Source organism: Lycium ferocissimum, chromosome 1, assembly GCF_029784015.1.
Source record: "Lycium ferocissimum isolate CSIRO_LF1 chromosome 1, AGI_CSIRO_Lferr_CH_V1, whole genome shotgun sequence".
NCBI lineage: Eukaryota > Viridiplantae > Streptophyta > Magnoliopsida > Solanales > Solanaceae > Lycium > Lycium ferocissimum.
Window position 1 is genome coordinate 72,538,691 of NC_081342.1, and position 16,977 is coordinate 72,555,667.

A 16,977-nucleotide genomic window follows, 5' to 3' on the forward strand; every position below is an offset into this window, starting at 1 on the left:
TTCCGATACATATTGATATTTTAGAGAATGTTTTTCTAAAATTAGTAGGATTTTAATTGCCGTTGGATTTAATAGCAGCTACATTTTTCGATTAAAAAAAATTAAAAATACTTAATTGAATACCTTGCTAAAATTAAGTGATAATAGCATTCCTAGGTTAATAAATTATGTTTTGGTTCTTGTGATATATGACTCAACATATTTCACCTTATAATAAAAATATGTACTAGTATTTTTGATCCCTTTAGGTAGAAAGTATGTTATATTTGACTATTTATAGAACTATATTACAGTTAAATATGAAGTAAGTACAAGTTTACCATAACACATTATTAATTAAGTGGTAGAACGTTTAATACTTACACTCTTACAGTAAATTTGTACATAAATTATAAGCAAAGGAATAAAAATGCATAATTTAATAAGTCGAAAGTTTAATGTGCTTAATCACACATCAAAGAGATTACAATCAAAATTAATCAATAACCAAGAAACTAAAAGTGTATTAACCCTAAAAAGTAAACTTGCAATCATTTACAATAACTTTCTTACTCCAATGATTTTGCCTAATAACGGAATTGTCGGTACCTTAAAGCAAAAAAGAAGCTTCACTTCCAATACTTTATTTTGTCTTTCTCTTTTCCCTAATTTATGATCATAAAAACAAAAACCAAAAAAGGAAAAAACAATAAAGTCAATCATTATTTTGCTAAAGTAATAAAAAAATAAAAGAAAAAAGGGAATATATTTTATGAAATTTTCACAAAACTATTCACATGCACAAGATATAGAGAGAGAAACATAGAACCAGTGTGTGTGTGTGTAAATCTTCTTAAAAAACACCATTAATTGATTAAATTCATCTCTATTCAATCTCAAAACTTTGATTATCTCAAAAAAAAAAAAATGTGTTTTACTCATTTATATTAGCTTACGAGTCTCATTTTCTCTCTATTTTTCTCAATTTTTGTGTTATACTCTAGAAATTAGAACCGGCTATTGTTTATTTTGTTGAAATTAATGAGATTTCTTTTCATCTGTCATAGTTTAGGTGGACATAATTACCTAATATCTGTTTACTAGTGGGAGGTGAGAGATACCCGCGACAGTGACGGAGTAAGAATTTTCACTAAAGGTTTTAAAAATATATAGCACGAAACAAACGAAGAAGCTAAGGGGGTTCAACATCTACTATATATACATAAAAAATAATTTTAATCTCCTATATACTAGGTAATTTTTCACCGAATGGGATTCGGCTGAACCCCCTAGTCATTACCTGGCTCCGCCCCTGATCGAGGTGCGCACAAACTGGTCCAAACTCCACACTTATAAAGAAAAAAAAAATCACTTCCACTATTTTATTGTCTTTCCCTTTTCCCCAATTTATGATCATTTAAAAAAAAAAAAGTCAAATCATTATTTTGCTAATAAAAAAAAAAAGGGAATATATTACTACTATGTGAAATTTTCTCTAACTATTACATGCAACAAGATATAGAGAGAGAGAGAAAGAGAAAGCATATAATAGAGAAATAAATTTTCACAAATCACAAAATCTTTCAAAAAAACACTGTTAAACCCACTTCAGATCTATACTATTCTCTCCTATAAACCCATTAATTCATTAAATTTTCATCATTTTTTTTTATATAAAAAAAACTCTGTTTTAGCTCATTTCTATTAACATTCTCTTTATTTTGCTCAATTCTGTGTTCTACACTGAAAAATACAAATTGGGTATTATTTATTTTATTGAAATTGGTATTTTTTTAGTTTTATGGTGATTTTCCGGCAGTGTTCGCCGGAGCTCCGGTGAAGCTCCGGCGAGAAGTGTGAATTTGGGGTGTGTTGGAATAAATGAGTTAAAGTGAGGGGGTAAAAGTGTAAAAAAAAAAATGTTTAAGTCAGCAAGGTGGAAGAGTGAGAAAAACAAGATTAAAGTTGTCTTCAAATTGCAGTTTCATGCAACTCAGGTAAATAAATAAATAATATATATAAATATATATTACAGTCAAAAATTGATTTTTTAATGTTTTTTGTTGGTTCTTGGTAGTTTTTTTTTTTTGGAAATTATAGTATTGAAAATGTTGGAGCTTGCAATCTGAATTGGATGATATCATTTTCTTGATTAGACAGTAAAAAGGTTAAGAAAACTTTCTTACCATTTGTCTAAGCCTTGGTGGACACAGTTATCGATATTTGTGCTGGTGGGAGGTGATAGGTATTTAGTGGAATTAGTCAAGGTGTCCGCAAGCTGGCCTGGATAACACGGCTATAAGTAAATAGTTAAGAAAAACTTGGAATAGATTATATTTATGACACAAATCATTTTTTTCCATTGAAATAATTGTCTTTGCTATATACTATGATAGAATTATAGGAATTGTATCTTCTTTTTAGGGATTTATGTTTTACACTGTGAATACTTTTTTTTTTTTTTGATAATCGTGGTGTCCGGACCAGCTTGCGTGCACCTTAACTAATTCTACGAGGTACATGCTAATATTGTGAATACCTTTAAATTTAGTCATGCCCGTGATTTGCATTGGAATATAATTATTTAGTATTAGGATGAAATGGGGTCGAATAAAGTGGAACAGATATAGAGGATTCATATAATCGACCCAACTAACTTGGATTTGACACATAGTTGCTGAATAGATTGATTGATCCCTCTGCATTATCATTAGGAAATAGCTGTTTTCTGCTTGTATTTTCCTTTGATTTGCTTCACTTCAAATCAGACACTTTCTTTGAGGCAATGGATAAAAATTTTGTTGTTCTTCTGTTTTTTGTCTTTCTTTTGGTATCAAGTTTCTATAGGGTAGCTGAAAGATTGACATTCATTCAAACGATAACGGATAAATTTGTATATGTATCATAGGTAGCGGGGGATGCAGTGATGATATCCGTGGTTCCCGCAGATGTGGGGAAGCCAACGTTAAAATTAGAGAAGGCGACAGTTCGTGATGGGAGCTGTTACTGGGATAAAACAGTTCTTGAAACCGTGAAGTTCATTCAAGAACCGAAGTCAGGGAAGATTCATGAAAAGATCTATTACTTCATCCTGGGAACTGTAAGCTGCATTTAAATTCTCATTTTTTCTTTGGGAAGTTACACATTTGGCTGGGCGGCTAAAAATAATTACATTCACTAGCCAAGTATACAAAAAATATACATTCTTATGTAATATGTATATTATTGTATATTAATTTTAATATACAAATACATTTGTCGGCTATTATTTTGGTGGACGGCTATACAGTGTGAAAATCCTTTTTTTGTCTACATTGCTTCCTTATCAGTGACTTGACATAGTTTCTTTCTGTGTGTACTTTATAGGGGTCTTCAAAATCAGGAGTTGTTGGAGAAGCTTCGATTGATTTCTCGAATTATGCAGAGTCTAAGATATCCTCTGTTTCTCTTCCACTCAAAAATTCAAAATCGGGAGCTTTATTGCATGTAAGTCTCTCATCCGTTCGTGCAAGAATATGCATAGGCTTGCTATTTTGCGAGATTTTTGGACCTTATTGGATTTTAAAATTATGTCGTTGTCTATAGGTTTCGATACAGAGGATTCAAGATTCTTCTGATCAAAGGTGCTGTCCATTTCCCAATGGCTTCCATGGTTACTGTCAAATTTAAATTAGTTTTTTTTTTTTCTGAAATATTTTTTGGTGCTTCTTCAGTTTTGTTGAAGAAATCGAAAATGCAAAACCAAATTCCGACAATATGATCTTGAGCACACAATTAAGCAATGATGACATAGAAGCTAGCCTTAAAAGCAATTCTTCAGTGGTATGACATAAAAACTTCGGTCTCATTGTATGAAAATGAAAATATCCGAGGATTGGTCCTCAGACATGAGTTTGTTTTGAAGCAAATTTATGCTTCCTTTTCGACTGATAAGATTGTTTCTTTTCTTGTTCTGGGCTTGGAATTCATAGGACGGTCGGATCAACAAACCTATTTTGCAGAATGGCAAACTGAATGGCAACCACCAAGCATCAGGTGAATCGGATATTACCATGTCCAGTTCCAGAAGCAGCTCAGGGCTTTATACGCCTCGGGAAATCAATATGGAAAGGAACATTGGCCATCAGGATCATGTAAACTTCCCATTCTCTCCAAATCACGCTTTGGTTATACGGAAGCCCAGTATTGATGCCTCTACAACAGTTTCTGAAGAAAATCAGCAATTGGAATGGCTGGTAGGTCCCGCTCTCGAAGTAAGTACAGACGGCTCTTCGAGCACTCCGAGAGAAGCTCTTTCAAGATTAGCATCACAAGAGGCGTCAGATGTTGTTGTTGCAAAGCTAAAATCCGAGCTTGCGGTTTTTGCTAGGCAGGTAGAAGTGTCGGACTTGGAACTTCAAACCCTACGTAAACAAATCGTCAAGGAGAGTAAAAAAGGTCAGGATTTGTCGAAAGAGGTTGCGAACCTGAAAAAAGAACGAGATGCTCTCAAAGAGGAATGTGATAAACTTAAAGCCTCCCAAAGACGGTTAGATGATGCAAAATCCAAAGACAAGTTGCTCTATGAAAAAGGGGATCTTCAAACTATTGTTAGTGAACTCAGGCAAGAATTGGATTATCAAAAGGATCTTAATGCAAATCTAGAAATACAACTTCAGAAGACACAAGAAGCGAATTCCGAGTTAATTCTCGCTGTACGTGACCTAGACGAAATGTTAGATCAGAAGAACAAAGAAAATGTTACATCTTCTGATACTGAGAAGTTTCCGGATGTTATCTCGAAGCATGAAATGACTAATGAAGACGATGAAGAGCAAAAGGCACTAGAGCAGCTCGTGAGAGACCATAGCGATGTAAAGGACACATATATGCTGGAGCAAAAGATCACGGACCTGCTTGGTGAAATCGAGATATACAGGTAGGTAGGGGTATCAAATGGCCGGGTTAGGCTGGATTTGGGCGGGTTAAAATGGGACGAGTTAATAAACCAAAAGTTACTTGGGCTGAAATGGACTAAAAAACGAGTCATAACCCAATCCGCCCAATTCTTACTAAGTTTTAATTTCTTAGTTTGTTCTTTTATAATTTTTTAAGTACATAATAAAATTAATTTTTTTCTTATTATTATGAAGATATTTTGATAAGATTACCGTGGGTCAACTTAGGCTATATCAGCCCAATTTCTAGATGGGCTGAAATAGATTGGGATTTGATTTGGGTGGGGGTCAAACTTGAACAGGTTGGGTGGGTCATGTTTTCATTGGCTAATTTTGCCACACCTATATGCAGGAGAGAAAGAGATGACTTAAAGATGCAGATGGAGCAACTCGCACTCGACAATGAGATACTGAAGCAAGAAAACCACGACATGTTATACAAACTTGAGCAAAGTGAGATTCAAGAACAACTGAAGATGCAATATGAATGTGCAACTTCTTATGCAACCGTAACTGAACTTGAATCCCGGATTACGAGTTTAGAGAATGAGCTGAATAAGCAATCAAAAGAATTATCCGGTTCTTTGGCCACTATAAATGAGCTCGAAGAAGAACTAGAAAAGCAAGCTGAGGGATTTGAAGCTGATCTCGATACTCTTTCTCGTGATAAAGTCGAACAAGAGCAGAGAACAATACGAGCTGAAGAAGAATTGAGGAAGACAAGATGGCAAAATGTTTGTACAGCTGAGCGGCTTCAGGAAGAACTTAAAGGGCTCTCCATGCAAATGGAATTCTCATTAGAAGCGAACGAAAGGTTAGCTACTAAAGCGTTCCATGAAGCTAATGAACTCCGCCTACAAAAATTGTATTTGGAAGAGACGCTTCAAAAATCATCTGAGGATTATAAAGCAAAGATACTCGAGCTTTCTAGCCAAGTAACGGATATGTTTGGTCGAATGGAAAAGTTGCACTCGGAAATTGAAGAAAAATCAGTGCAATTGGGAAAACAAGAAGAGCTGGCTAAAGAAACTGAGCAGCGCTTGTCGGAGAAAATCATCTCTCTTGAAGCGGATATTGAAAATCTATTAACGGACAAGAATACGCTAATGGGCGAGTTGGAAAAGACGAGGAAATCAATTGAGGACATGCAATTACTTATCGAGCAAGGTCACGGTGAAAGAAGAGAACTCGAAACTAGGCTAGCTTTAGTGGAAAAAGAATTAAACAACACGAGTTCTCTTATGGATGAGAAGGAGAATTTAATTTTGGAACTGTATTTGGAAGTGGATATACTTTGCAATGAGACAAAGAAATCTTTGTTCGAGGACGAAGTGGAGAAAGAAAATTTGAGAAAGCAGGTGTCCGTGTTAAAAGACGATCTGAAGAAGAAAGAGGACATGCTGAATTGTTTGGACAAAAAGCTCATGGATGCGAATAGTCTAAAAGAGAGGATAAAGTTGCTTGAGGTAATATTTTTTACCTGCATTTGATCCACCTAAATGTTGTTGTAAATCGTAGAAGTTGATTTATTCTTATACTCCCTCTGTCCTAATTTATGTGACACTCTTTCCTATTTAGTCAGTCCTTAAAGGAATGAGATCTGTTTATATTTAGTAACAATTTAACTTTAAACTTCTCATTTTACTGTTACTGAAATGATTTATAGCCACATTATGGCTTGTTTTAGACCACAAGTTTTAAAAGTCTTTCTTTCACCCTAAAACTCCGTGCCCAGTGAAACACCTCACATAAATTGGAACGAACGAGGGAGTACTTCGTAACATAATTGAGATTATTTCAATTGACAAAGATAAGATTAATGTAAGAAATCCATTGTGCTCTACTCTTGCTATTTCTACTCCTGCATAGGTGTTTGATAAAAAGTTGATCTTGATGAGTATCATCAATCTTTAGTTTTTGTTCCATCATCGCAGAGTCAGATCAAGCTGAAGGAAGATGCACTTGATGACACAATTAATTCGTTTATCGAGAAGGAGAAAGATCATCAAGACAAAATCGAAGAGTTAGAAAGAAGATTAGAAGAACCCCAGCAGAGCACAGAAAGGCTTTTCGAACAAAAGTCCGAAAAGGTTAGCAGCAAGAATGTTATCTTCTGCATCAGCATTGTCACCGAGATTATTTAATTCCCTTCTCTAAATATCAGAGATAAGACAGTTTGTCCCATTTGACTGCTTAATTTGGTGAGGATAAACAAGGAGTCCGTTTGGGCGTGAATTCCCCTTCACCCCCCCCCCCCCCCCCCCCCCCCCCGCCTCCCCTCCCCGTTTCAATGTTTTTCCAGAACAATGTTTGATTCTACATTTGACTAAATTTTTTAAAGACGAGTTTCAAGTTTGAAAAAGTGGGTTTGACCAGTTTTTCAAGTGATTTTTTTTTTTTTTCGATTTCACAAATCTTTTACTTTTTTTCAAATTAAATGCATGTCCAAAGTTGACAAACACAACTTCAACTTTCAATACCCTTTTTCAACCTTCTTTTTTTTTTTTTTTTTTTTTAAAATATCACATTTTTATGTCCAAACGCCTACTGAGTATCAGCATGAATGATGTTTGAACTAGTCATGATTGAAGTTTGTGACTGAAATAATTAGTTCAGGTCTCTATCGGCACACACTGTTCGACTCGTATTAAAGAGTTTCTGTCTGATGTTACATTGATACAGGTGGCTACGGAAGATCTAAATATCGCAACTACAACATGTACGAAAGATGAAAATCCCAGTCAAACATTGTCTACAGAGAGGTACGAGATCGTTATCCTGTTCAAATAACTATTGACAAAGATGACTTTATATTCTTCAAATCATTTCATAGCACACTATTGACTCAACTTGAACAAGTTATTTTCACTTTTATTTTTATTTGATGTGATTATGACATAAATTGAGCTTAAATGGAATAATGAGGATTCATTTAGCCGTACCCCGACTGGTTTGGGACCTATGTTGCTCGGACTCCAAAAATGCTGTCGCACCCCTGTCAGAACCTCCAAAAATATAGTAATTTTGGAAGATCCAATACGCACTGGACGACATTTTTGAAGAGTCCGAGCAAAATAATTTGGGACTGAGGTGTAGTCATCGTCGTTGATCGAGGCAACTTGAACAAGTATAACTTAACACCCTATTTGAAGGTGGTCCATACGTTTTCGCAAACAAACTAGAAGATGACAAAAATAGTCCCTTATCTTTGGTAGTAGGTTTAAAATAGTTTCTTAAGTATCAACTGAACAGTTTGGTCCTTTAAGTTTGCCAAAAGTAAGCTCTTTGGTCTCCGTCAGATATTGACCAAAGGGAGACCAATAGTGCTCACTTTTGGCAAACTTAATGGACCAAAACTGCTCAAGTGATACTTATGGGACTATTTTGAACCTACTACCAAAGATAAGGGACCATTTTTGTCATTTTCTCCGAATAAACTTGTCCAAAACTAATTACTCAAGATGTCTCCACAATAATTGTTTTCCCTTCTATATTCCTAATTGGTAATGCCTATATTAATGCAGCAGCAACGGCTGTTGTTCGGATGAGGAAATGGAAAGCCCAGCATCGAATAACAGAAATCTCGAAGAACTGTCAAAAGAAACGGAACTACTGTGGGAGAGGAACAAGTTAATGGAAGTTGAACTAAAAGAAATGCAAGGGAGATATTCAGAAATAAGCCTCAAATTTGCAGAGGTAGAAGGAGAAAGACAGAAGCTTTATATGAAACTGCGGAACATTAAGAGCGCGAAAAAAGAGCTTGTAAAATAGATACAAGTATAGTTAATGGATTGAAGTTCTTTTTTGCTGGGAGATTTAGATGTGAAGGCCCCTCAAAAAAATTGAACAAAATAATGTAAATTGCTCTCTTTTTTTTTGGCATATTCTTTATTTTTTTCTTGCTAGACTTAACACTATCAGATAAGATACAAAAAGTATGAGTAGTGTTAGCATATAGTTTATATTCATTGTCAAATAAGATGCTATCTAAGAGCATTTCAAGTTGTTTTTGTAAGTAATGACTTGTGTTATTTTGTATCTATGAGGAGATTCTTTAATTATTGTGTTGTGGACAGACCTATGTTTTTTCAGGCAGCAATTATTTCATTGCCTGTCTTGCATTCAGTCTTATTTTTACATTTTTGTGAAAGATTATATATAAAGCTTGAATCCTTGACCTCTTGATTACATGGGATAACTTCTATCATTACGCCAAGACTGAGTAATACATTCTTAAATTTGTTATCGAATTGCGTGAGTTTTCATACGTAAAAAGACCATAAACAGAGTTTTCTTTTATTGTTCTTTCATTTACATTTTCTGTAATTGAATGACCGTTTTAAAGAGACTACAGTTAAGTTAATTTTTAATTTTTTTTAGAAAAGGGGGATTCTGGCATTATTTCCTTCCTCCTGCTGAGAAAGCATATGAGCGAACTCCAGAAGCATCAGATCGTCTGTAACGGCTCGCCCTTAATGTCTTCCTTTCAGATTTGAATTGCCAACCAACTTCTTTGACTGTGATTCATCAAAAAAAAAAAAAAAAAATGATATGGAAATTTGGATTCTATATTGCTGACAAGAGATGTATATCCTAGACAGCAAGTGAATCCACAGAACACATTTGTAGAATTGTATATCTGTTATATCTTATCGTCATATTACATGTTTGATGTCAAGTTGATAATAGACCTCCTTAGACAGCTAATACACGTGGTTATGGTCACAGTTCATCAAATTAAACTTTTAGCTCGAAAAAGAACAACGGCAGATATTTCTTTTATTTTTATTTTCTTAAAAAAGACATTTATAATCACTTTTTTTGGTTTTTCATCGGTTTTCGGTACCCACATTGGGGTTGAAAAAAAAACGGATTGCAGCGGGAAAGGAAAAATAGAGCTGGAATTTTGAGTTTATATATCCCGAATTCTGAAAAAAGTAATTTACTGGGTTCTTGATAAATTATTTCTACGTATTAAGTGGACTTTTTTAGCTCATACAGAGTCTTGGCCGAGGCCAAAGTTATCTTTTTAACTCATTCAAAGTCTTGGTCGAGGCCAAAGTTACTTGCCGAACCCGTACATAGAGCTGTAGTTTCGCCCCCACCGCTTTCTCTAATAAAAATGACTTCATAATCAGGGTTGAATCCGAAACCTCATATTAAAGATGAAGGAGTAGTTGAATCTAATCCATTGACGTTGAGTCTTGAATCCGTTCCAATTGGACATATGTTGTATTTCACCGACTAATTAAAGGTTGCATTGCCCTACAAAGATAGTCTAGTTTTAATTACCATTTTAATTGAGTGGCCAGGAGAGTAATGTTGAGAGCACTTCTTGAGTTTAAGTATTTTCTTGTTTAATCTCATCATACGACCTAAATGTTGGAACTGATCATCCTACTAATTGACTCACTTATAATTATATCTCCATTTCCTTAATGTTAATATTTACTCATCGAATGTGTATATCAAATCAATATATGTATATCATGCATATACTTTTTTTTTTTTAAAACTGAATCATGGTTATAAATAAGTACAAATTATTGTTAAAAAAATAAAATGAAAGCTCTCCCCCTCACCCCCCCCCCCCCCCCCACGCCACTTTCTAAGGGATTGTCTTTTTAGTGGACTTATAAAGAGTTTAGAAAAAGAAGGGTGGGCTAGTGTACATAAACATGGGCCTAAAGGCAAAAAAGGTGGATTTGCCCCTTTGCGTGTGAAATACATTTTTTTGCGCGGATTGCCCTTCTTTTGGGGTGGTCTTTAAATTTTGCCCCTCATACTTGTGGTCTTTAAATTATACACTTATATTAAAAAATTGCGAACTTAAATTTTGCCCTTCGCATTGCAACTCTGAGCGTTCACGAAGAAATCATGAGGTTCTGAGTTCGAACCCCCGCTTAAGCATAAATTAAAAAATAAAAATTGCAAGGCAAGGTTTGGGTCGCGTGTATGCGGACCGAGATCTCTTGTCAAATTACAAATTTATGCCGGACCGGTGATACTCATGCCTTATGGGCGGACTTGGCATAAGTATGTCGGTTCCGAGATAACTTTGGTAATTCCTTAAAAGTTTATCGGTGGGGGCATACTTTTAATGGGCAAACTTTTATCTGGGACCGTAAACTTGTGAAGAATTACCAAAGTTATGCCGGACCGGCATACTTATGCCAATCCTCTACCATAAGGCATAAGTATGCGGATCGATAACTTTGGTAATTCCTTCACAAGTGTATGCCGGTGGGGGCATAACGAAATTTAAACTCTGCCTTGCGAATTTTTTTTTTTAAATTTTGACTGTGTGGGTGTTCGAACCTGTAACCCATGGGTTTTAGCCAAAGGACAAAATTTAAAGATTTCAAATATGAGGGTAAAATTTAAAGACCACCCCAAAAGAAGGGCAATTCTGTGAATTGCCTTGTGAAATATACGTGAGGCCTAATCCATTAACGTTCTGAATATCTCACCCATATATACACAGAATTGTTCATGTGAGAAGAAAATATTCTTTTTCTCTCGTTCTAATCGGCATTACTCTGTTGTTTCTGCTCCTAATTGATAGAGCTTATTGAATTTTGAGAAATACACCTACACCGTGTGAAATATTTTTAAAGACATTATCATTGACATTTGACAACACGCCTCAAGCTAAAATTAAAGCGAATTTATGTGATCATGCCTCAACAGATTAATTTTAAGTTTAACAAGTATTACCTCATTACCTCAGGACCTTGAACCCACCCCCCCCCCCCCCCCACACACACACAAATACCCCAACAAAAAAAGAAAAAATAAATGAGACAATTTATGTAGTATTATACGGATATCAAACTTATGGCTAATTAGGAGACAAAGCAAATGTGTGGTTTCTTATTCTCATGGGAAAATATCATACCCGTTACAATATTAATGGTGTCTATTCTTATAGTAGGGACGTCGTAAAAAGGTTGAACACGATAGGATGAGGATGGCCGTCCAGCAGCTTGTCATTATTTATATGTGGACTATGGTTCACTAATTCTAATAAGTTCAACGTGTTGTGTTTCCAAAAATAGTATAGTAGTACTACAATCAATTCATCAACTTTATATATGCTAAAATCTATTAGTTGGACATTACTATGTGGTATTTGGAACTGACAAATTCGATTAATTCAGATTTGCGTTATGTTGGGACTTGGGTTTATTTACGGGAAAGCGCTCCCTAACAAAAATTTCTCGATATCCTGAACTCGAAATCAAGATCACTGATTAAGAATGGACGGGTCTCATCCATCACACCACCTTTCTTAATGGTTATTAGAGACTTATAATCGTTAAAAATCTTTCAATATTAATTAAAGGTCTTCGATTCAAGTCTGATAAAAAGAAAAAATGGATATAGGGTATTTCCTTAATAGACGTAACCAATGCAATTTTAGACTACTCAGGGTCATTAAGCTACTAAATATCGAATGCTTATAAGAAAAATTCATCAACGTAACGTGATTGTTGTCTTTTAACCTTATCATGACTACTCAACACTCGAAGTTGACATCCTACCCAAAAAGTCTGAGTCCGGAGCCTAAATGGCATAAATTTGCCACAAAAAAACCAAAATGGTATGCCTTTTTTTTTTCAAACCAAAATGGGTATTTCGTTGGATAACCAACGAAATACCCGCATCTTACTGTTCATGCCCGAATTATTTCAGGTCAAATTTTTTTTTTTTTTTAATTTTGTGCATTTCGTGAAATGCTGAACGAAATGGCATTAAATTTTTTTTTTTTTTTTTTTAATTTCGTTTATACAAAAAACGAAAGTAAAAATAAAAATATTTTGGCCTATTTCGTTGGACTACCAACGAAATAGGACAAATTTTTTTTTTTTTAATTTCGTTTTTGTTAGCCAAATTGTTAGCCAAATAAAAAAAAAAAAAAAAATATATATATCTTCGAGGAAAGTCCCCCTCCGCGGACTTTTAGTTGTGTTCAACTAAAGTACCCGGAGGGCGGTCGACTTTTTAGTTGTGTTTAAGTAAAAGTCACGGAGGCGGACTTTTAGTTGTGTTTAAGTAAAAGTACGGGAGGGGGGACTCTTTTAGTTGTGTTTAAGTAAAAGTCTGCCGGAGGGGGCAGACTTTTAGTTATTCATACAGTAACCATACATATTGCAGACAAACTATAAGATTTTATTATAGCCAACCAAACCAAACACGTAATGTTGATAACCAAATTCATATCAACTTTTCAACATTATTATTATTAAAATTGTACTCAGTTTCTACACGTAATGGGCATAAAAGTTTGCCCATTAAATTTTGCCTTATAAGGCAAACTTTTGTTATACCTTAAGGAAAACTTACGCCTTATAGGGGCATACTTTTAGTTATGTTTTATGGGACACACTTTTCGTAAATGGCATTACTAAAAGTTTCCCTGAAAAGTTAAAAAAATATATATATGCTTCAAGGGAAAGTACGCCCCTCTCGATGGACTTTTAGTTGTGTTCAACTAAAAGTACGCGGAGGGGGGATTTTTAGTTGTGTTTAAGTAAAAGTACGCCGAGGGGCAGACTTTTAGTTGTGTTTAAGTAAAAGTCTGCCGGAGGAGGCAGACTTTTAGTTATTCATACAGTAACCATACATATTGCAGACAAACTATATATATATATTTCATTCATGTACCAATGAAATAGGATGAATATATATATATTTTTGTTTCTTTTGATGAGTATCAATCTCCACATATATAAAGATTGAAATATTGTAAAAACATGAAGTAACTTTGAACTATATGTAAAGCAATTTTCTTAGAAGGACAAAAGAAGAAAAAACGAAACGAGAGAGTGGAAGTAACGTACGGCTAATTGCATTGTTGTCATATGGGCTGTTGTGTCTTCCATAAGAGATAGGGCTTCCATTATTGCCATGGCACCAACTAATATTTTTGTACTTTATGATCTCGATACGTCATTTCTAGTATTCCACTTCCTCGACGGTAGGCAAATACTTATCCGCATTGAGTGGGAAAATGTTATTCATTGAGATTGGATACTCATCAAAAGAAACAAATATATATATATATTCATCCTATTTCATTGGTACATGAATGAAATATATATATATAGTTTGTCTGCAATATGTATGGTTACTGTATGAATAACTAAAAGTCCGCTCCTACTTAATAGACTTTTAAAATACAACTAAAAGTCTGCCTCCCGGCGGACTTTTAAACACAACTAAGTACGCCCCCTCCGGCGTACTTTTAGTTGAACACAACTAAAAATCTGTGGGGGGGGGGGGGGGGGGGGGCCCTTGAGCATATATATATTTTTTTTAACTTTTCGAGGGAAACTTTTAGTAATGCCTTAGCTAAAAGTGTGTCCCATAAAAACATATCTAAAAGTATGCCCTAAGGCGTAAGTTTTATTAAGGTATAACAAAAGTTTGCCTTATAAGGCAAAATTTAATGGGCAAACTTTTATGCCCATTACGTGTAGAAACCGAGCACAATTTTAATAATAATAATGTTGAAAAGTTGATATGAATTTGGTTATCAACATTACGTGTTTGGTTTGGTTGGCTATAATAAAATCTTATAGTTTGTACGCAATATGTATGGTTCTTGTATGAATAATAAAAGTACGCTCGCTATCGGACTTTTACTTAAACACAACTAAAAGTCCGCCTCTCCGTGCTTTTTACTTAAACACAACTAAAAAATACTCTTTCTCCGGCGTACTTTTAGTTGAACACAACTAAAAGTCTGCGGAGGCGGACTTTCCCTTGAAGATATATATATATATTTTTTTATTTGGCTAACAAAAGCGAAATTAAAAAAAAAAAAAAATTTGTCCTATTTCGTTGGGCTAACGAAATAGGCCAAAAATATTTTTATTTTTTTACTTTCGTTTTTTGTATAAACGAAATTAAAAAAAAAAAAAATTTTAATGCCATTTCGTTCGACATTTCACGAAATGCACCAAAATTAAAAAAAAAAAAAAATTTTGACCGAAATAATTCGATGAACAAGAAAGATGCGGTATTTCGTTGGTTATCCAACGAAATACCCATTTTGGTTTGAAAAAAAAAAGGCATACCATTTTGGTTTTTTTGCGGCAAATTTATGCCATTTAGGCTCCGGACTCCAAAAAGTCTTCCTTTTATATGAGTGCAAACCGTCCAAGACAAAAAAAGCTTGACATGCTTTTTTAATAGATTTAACGAGGTCAATAAAAGAAAAGGATATCTATGCCAATAAAAATAGAGATATTTCTAGCATTTTCTTATTTTTATTTTATTTTATATAATGTTGCCTGAATTTAAACTGAGAAACCTGATCAGTCAGGGTTCATATAATTGTTCTCAACTTATTTGAAATTGGCGTCCAGTTAGTATTTTTCATCTATCATTTATGCATACCCAAAGTAAAGTTAATAACTTTTGAAGTTTAATCATCTTTACAAGTGCAATGAATCACATCATGTCACCAATTTAGCTGAGCTAATGCCTAATGGTAAACATTTTTAATAATAAGTGCATTGCCAATTTAATTTTCTTGCCCTCACCTACAAGAAAGACCTAATGGTATTAATAAGGGAAAGCAACACTCTAGGTACACGGAAATGAATGCATGTTGCTTTTTCTCTTGACATGAGCGCTGACTGAGTCATTGGACTATTATAAAATATAAGTAAAAAGGATTTAATTTTCTTTTCCACAAATTTTTTATGAACAAAAACAAGTATGAAAACAATTTAAATAAAAAATGAAACTGGGGCTGCTCGGAATGTATATTAGTATATGAGATTGTTATAGCTCAAGCTCATAACACGTAGTGTCCACTTTTGGCTCAGCAATCCTCACGATTCCGTCCTTTAAATTGTCGGTATTAAATCTAAAAGCACTCGTACAATGTAAATTTACTCTTCTCTTACTTTGCGATGTGAGATTTACCTAACTAAAGTGCCATTTGCACCCATTGTAGTCTTAATTACATTATAGTGACATAGCGAATGTCACCACGACCACTAAAGGATGTGGTGGCCGGGCCGGGATTGATGGATGGGATCCCTCCCCTTAATCAGAAGAGGAAGAGGTCTCGTGTCGAGAATGGGAATGGGAAATTTCCCGGTGGGAACACTCTCCCTTTAAATGGACTTACGCAACAAGAATATGAATTAATTGAATAAATAAATTTCGAATAGCAAATAGTTAAAACAAAAGGATAAAAAATGTCACCATGAATATAATATCAGTAATAGTATTAAAATGTGGAGTGTTACTCCTTTTGACGTCATCATGGTACCTTAATTTCTCCCACTCAAAAAGGGATAGAAAAAGTAATGCGTAGTTGGTCACTATCACTTTCTATATATCGAACCTAATCAACTAATGAGCAAGCAATGATGCAATCAGCCAATAAATAACTAGCTATTGTACTAATATAATCCATGATTATATCCCATTATCCCCTAATGACATATATGTCCTTTTATATCTAGCTTTTTTGTCCCAAGTGGATAAAAGTGCTTTTCTTTTTAGCTTTTTAAACTTAAATAAAATGACTCTACTCAAGTTGTCGCATTGATAGCACAAGTGCACAACGATGAATCGAACATAATACATAAGTGGGATTAAACTTCAAATAATATTAAATTATGTCTAACTCAATATGCATTTTGATTTGCAACTCAAATTGTAAATAATTAATTTGAAATAAATCGTAATAATAGGATTTGAGGTTTTAAACGTTTCGGTCTAAAAAACTGAAAATCCAATTTATATGCGTCAAAACAAATGTTTTACATTAATGGAGTTGAATTTCAAACATGCTAACGAAAATGCAATTAAAAAGACAAGATAGGTACCTATCAAAAAAATAGGCCTATAGCAACGGTTTTTTGGCAACAGTTATCAAGCCGTTACAATAGAACATTTCTTGCAACGGTTACACCCGTTGCAGTATCCCCTTTTACCTAACGGAACACTTCTACAATTAGACCGTTGCTTTAGTCTAAGAACCGTTGCTATAGAGGTACATATAGTAACGATTATGTGAACCATTGCGGTAGATTTC

The 16,977-nt window shown here is 34.4% G+C and overlaps 1 protein-coding gene across 5 annotated transcripts; it reads left to right on the forward strand.

Annotated features, from left to right (window-relative positions):
- Positions 1-1,651: 1,651 nt before the first annotated feature.
- On the forward strand, positions 1,652-8,977 carry LOC132059751 (uncharacterized). Of its 5 annotated transcripts, none has more exons than XM_059452514.1 (10): positions 1,652-1,976; positions 2,888-3,079; positions 3,346-3,465; positions 3,565-3,602; positions 3,693-3,801; positions 3,951-4,897; positions 5,269-6,382; positions 6,851-7,006; positions 7,533-7,678; positions 8,441-8,977. In XM_059452514.1, the coding sequence occupies exons 1-10, from the start codon at positions 1,899-1,901 to the stop codon at positions 8,685-8,687; spliced, it is 3,147 nt and encodes a 1,048-aa protein (XP_059308497.1). In that variant the 5' UTR covers positions 1,652-1,898; the 3' UTR covers positions 8,688-8,977. The 5 variants fall into 5 exon arrangements, with proteins under 5 accessions (XP_059308497.1, XP_059308508.1, XP_059308515.1 ...); XM_059452525.1 differs by having other exon boundaries at positions 8,444-8,977; XM_059452532.1 differs by having other exon boundaries at positions 7,599-7,678.
- Positions 8,978-16,977: the final 8,000 nt, after the last annotated feature.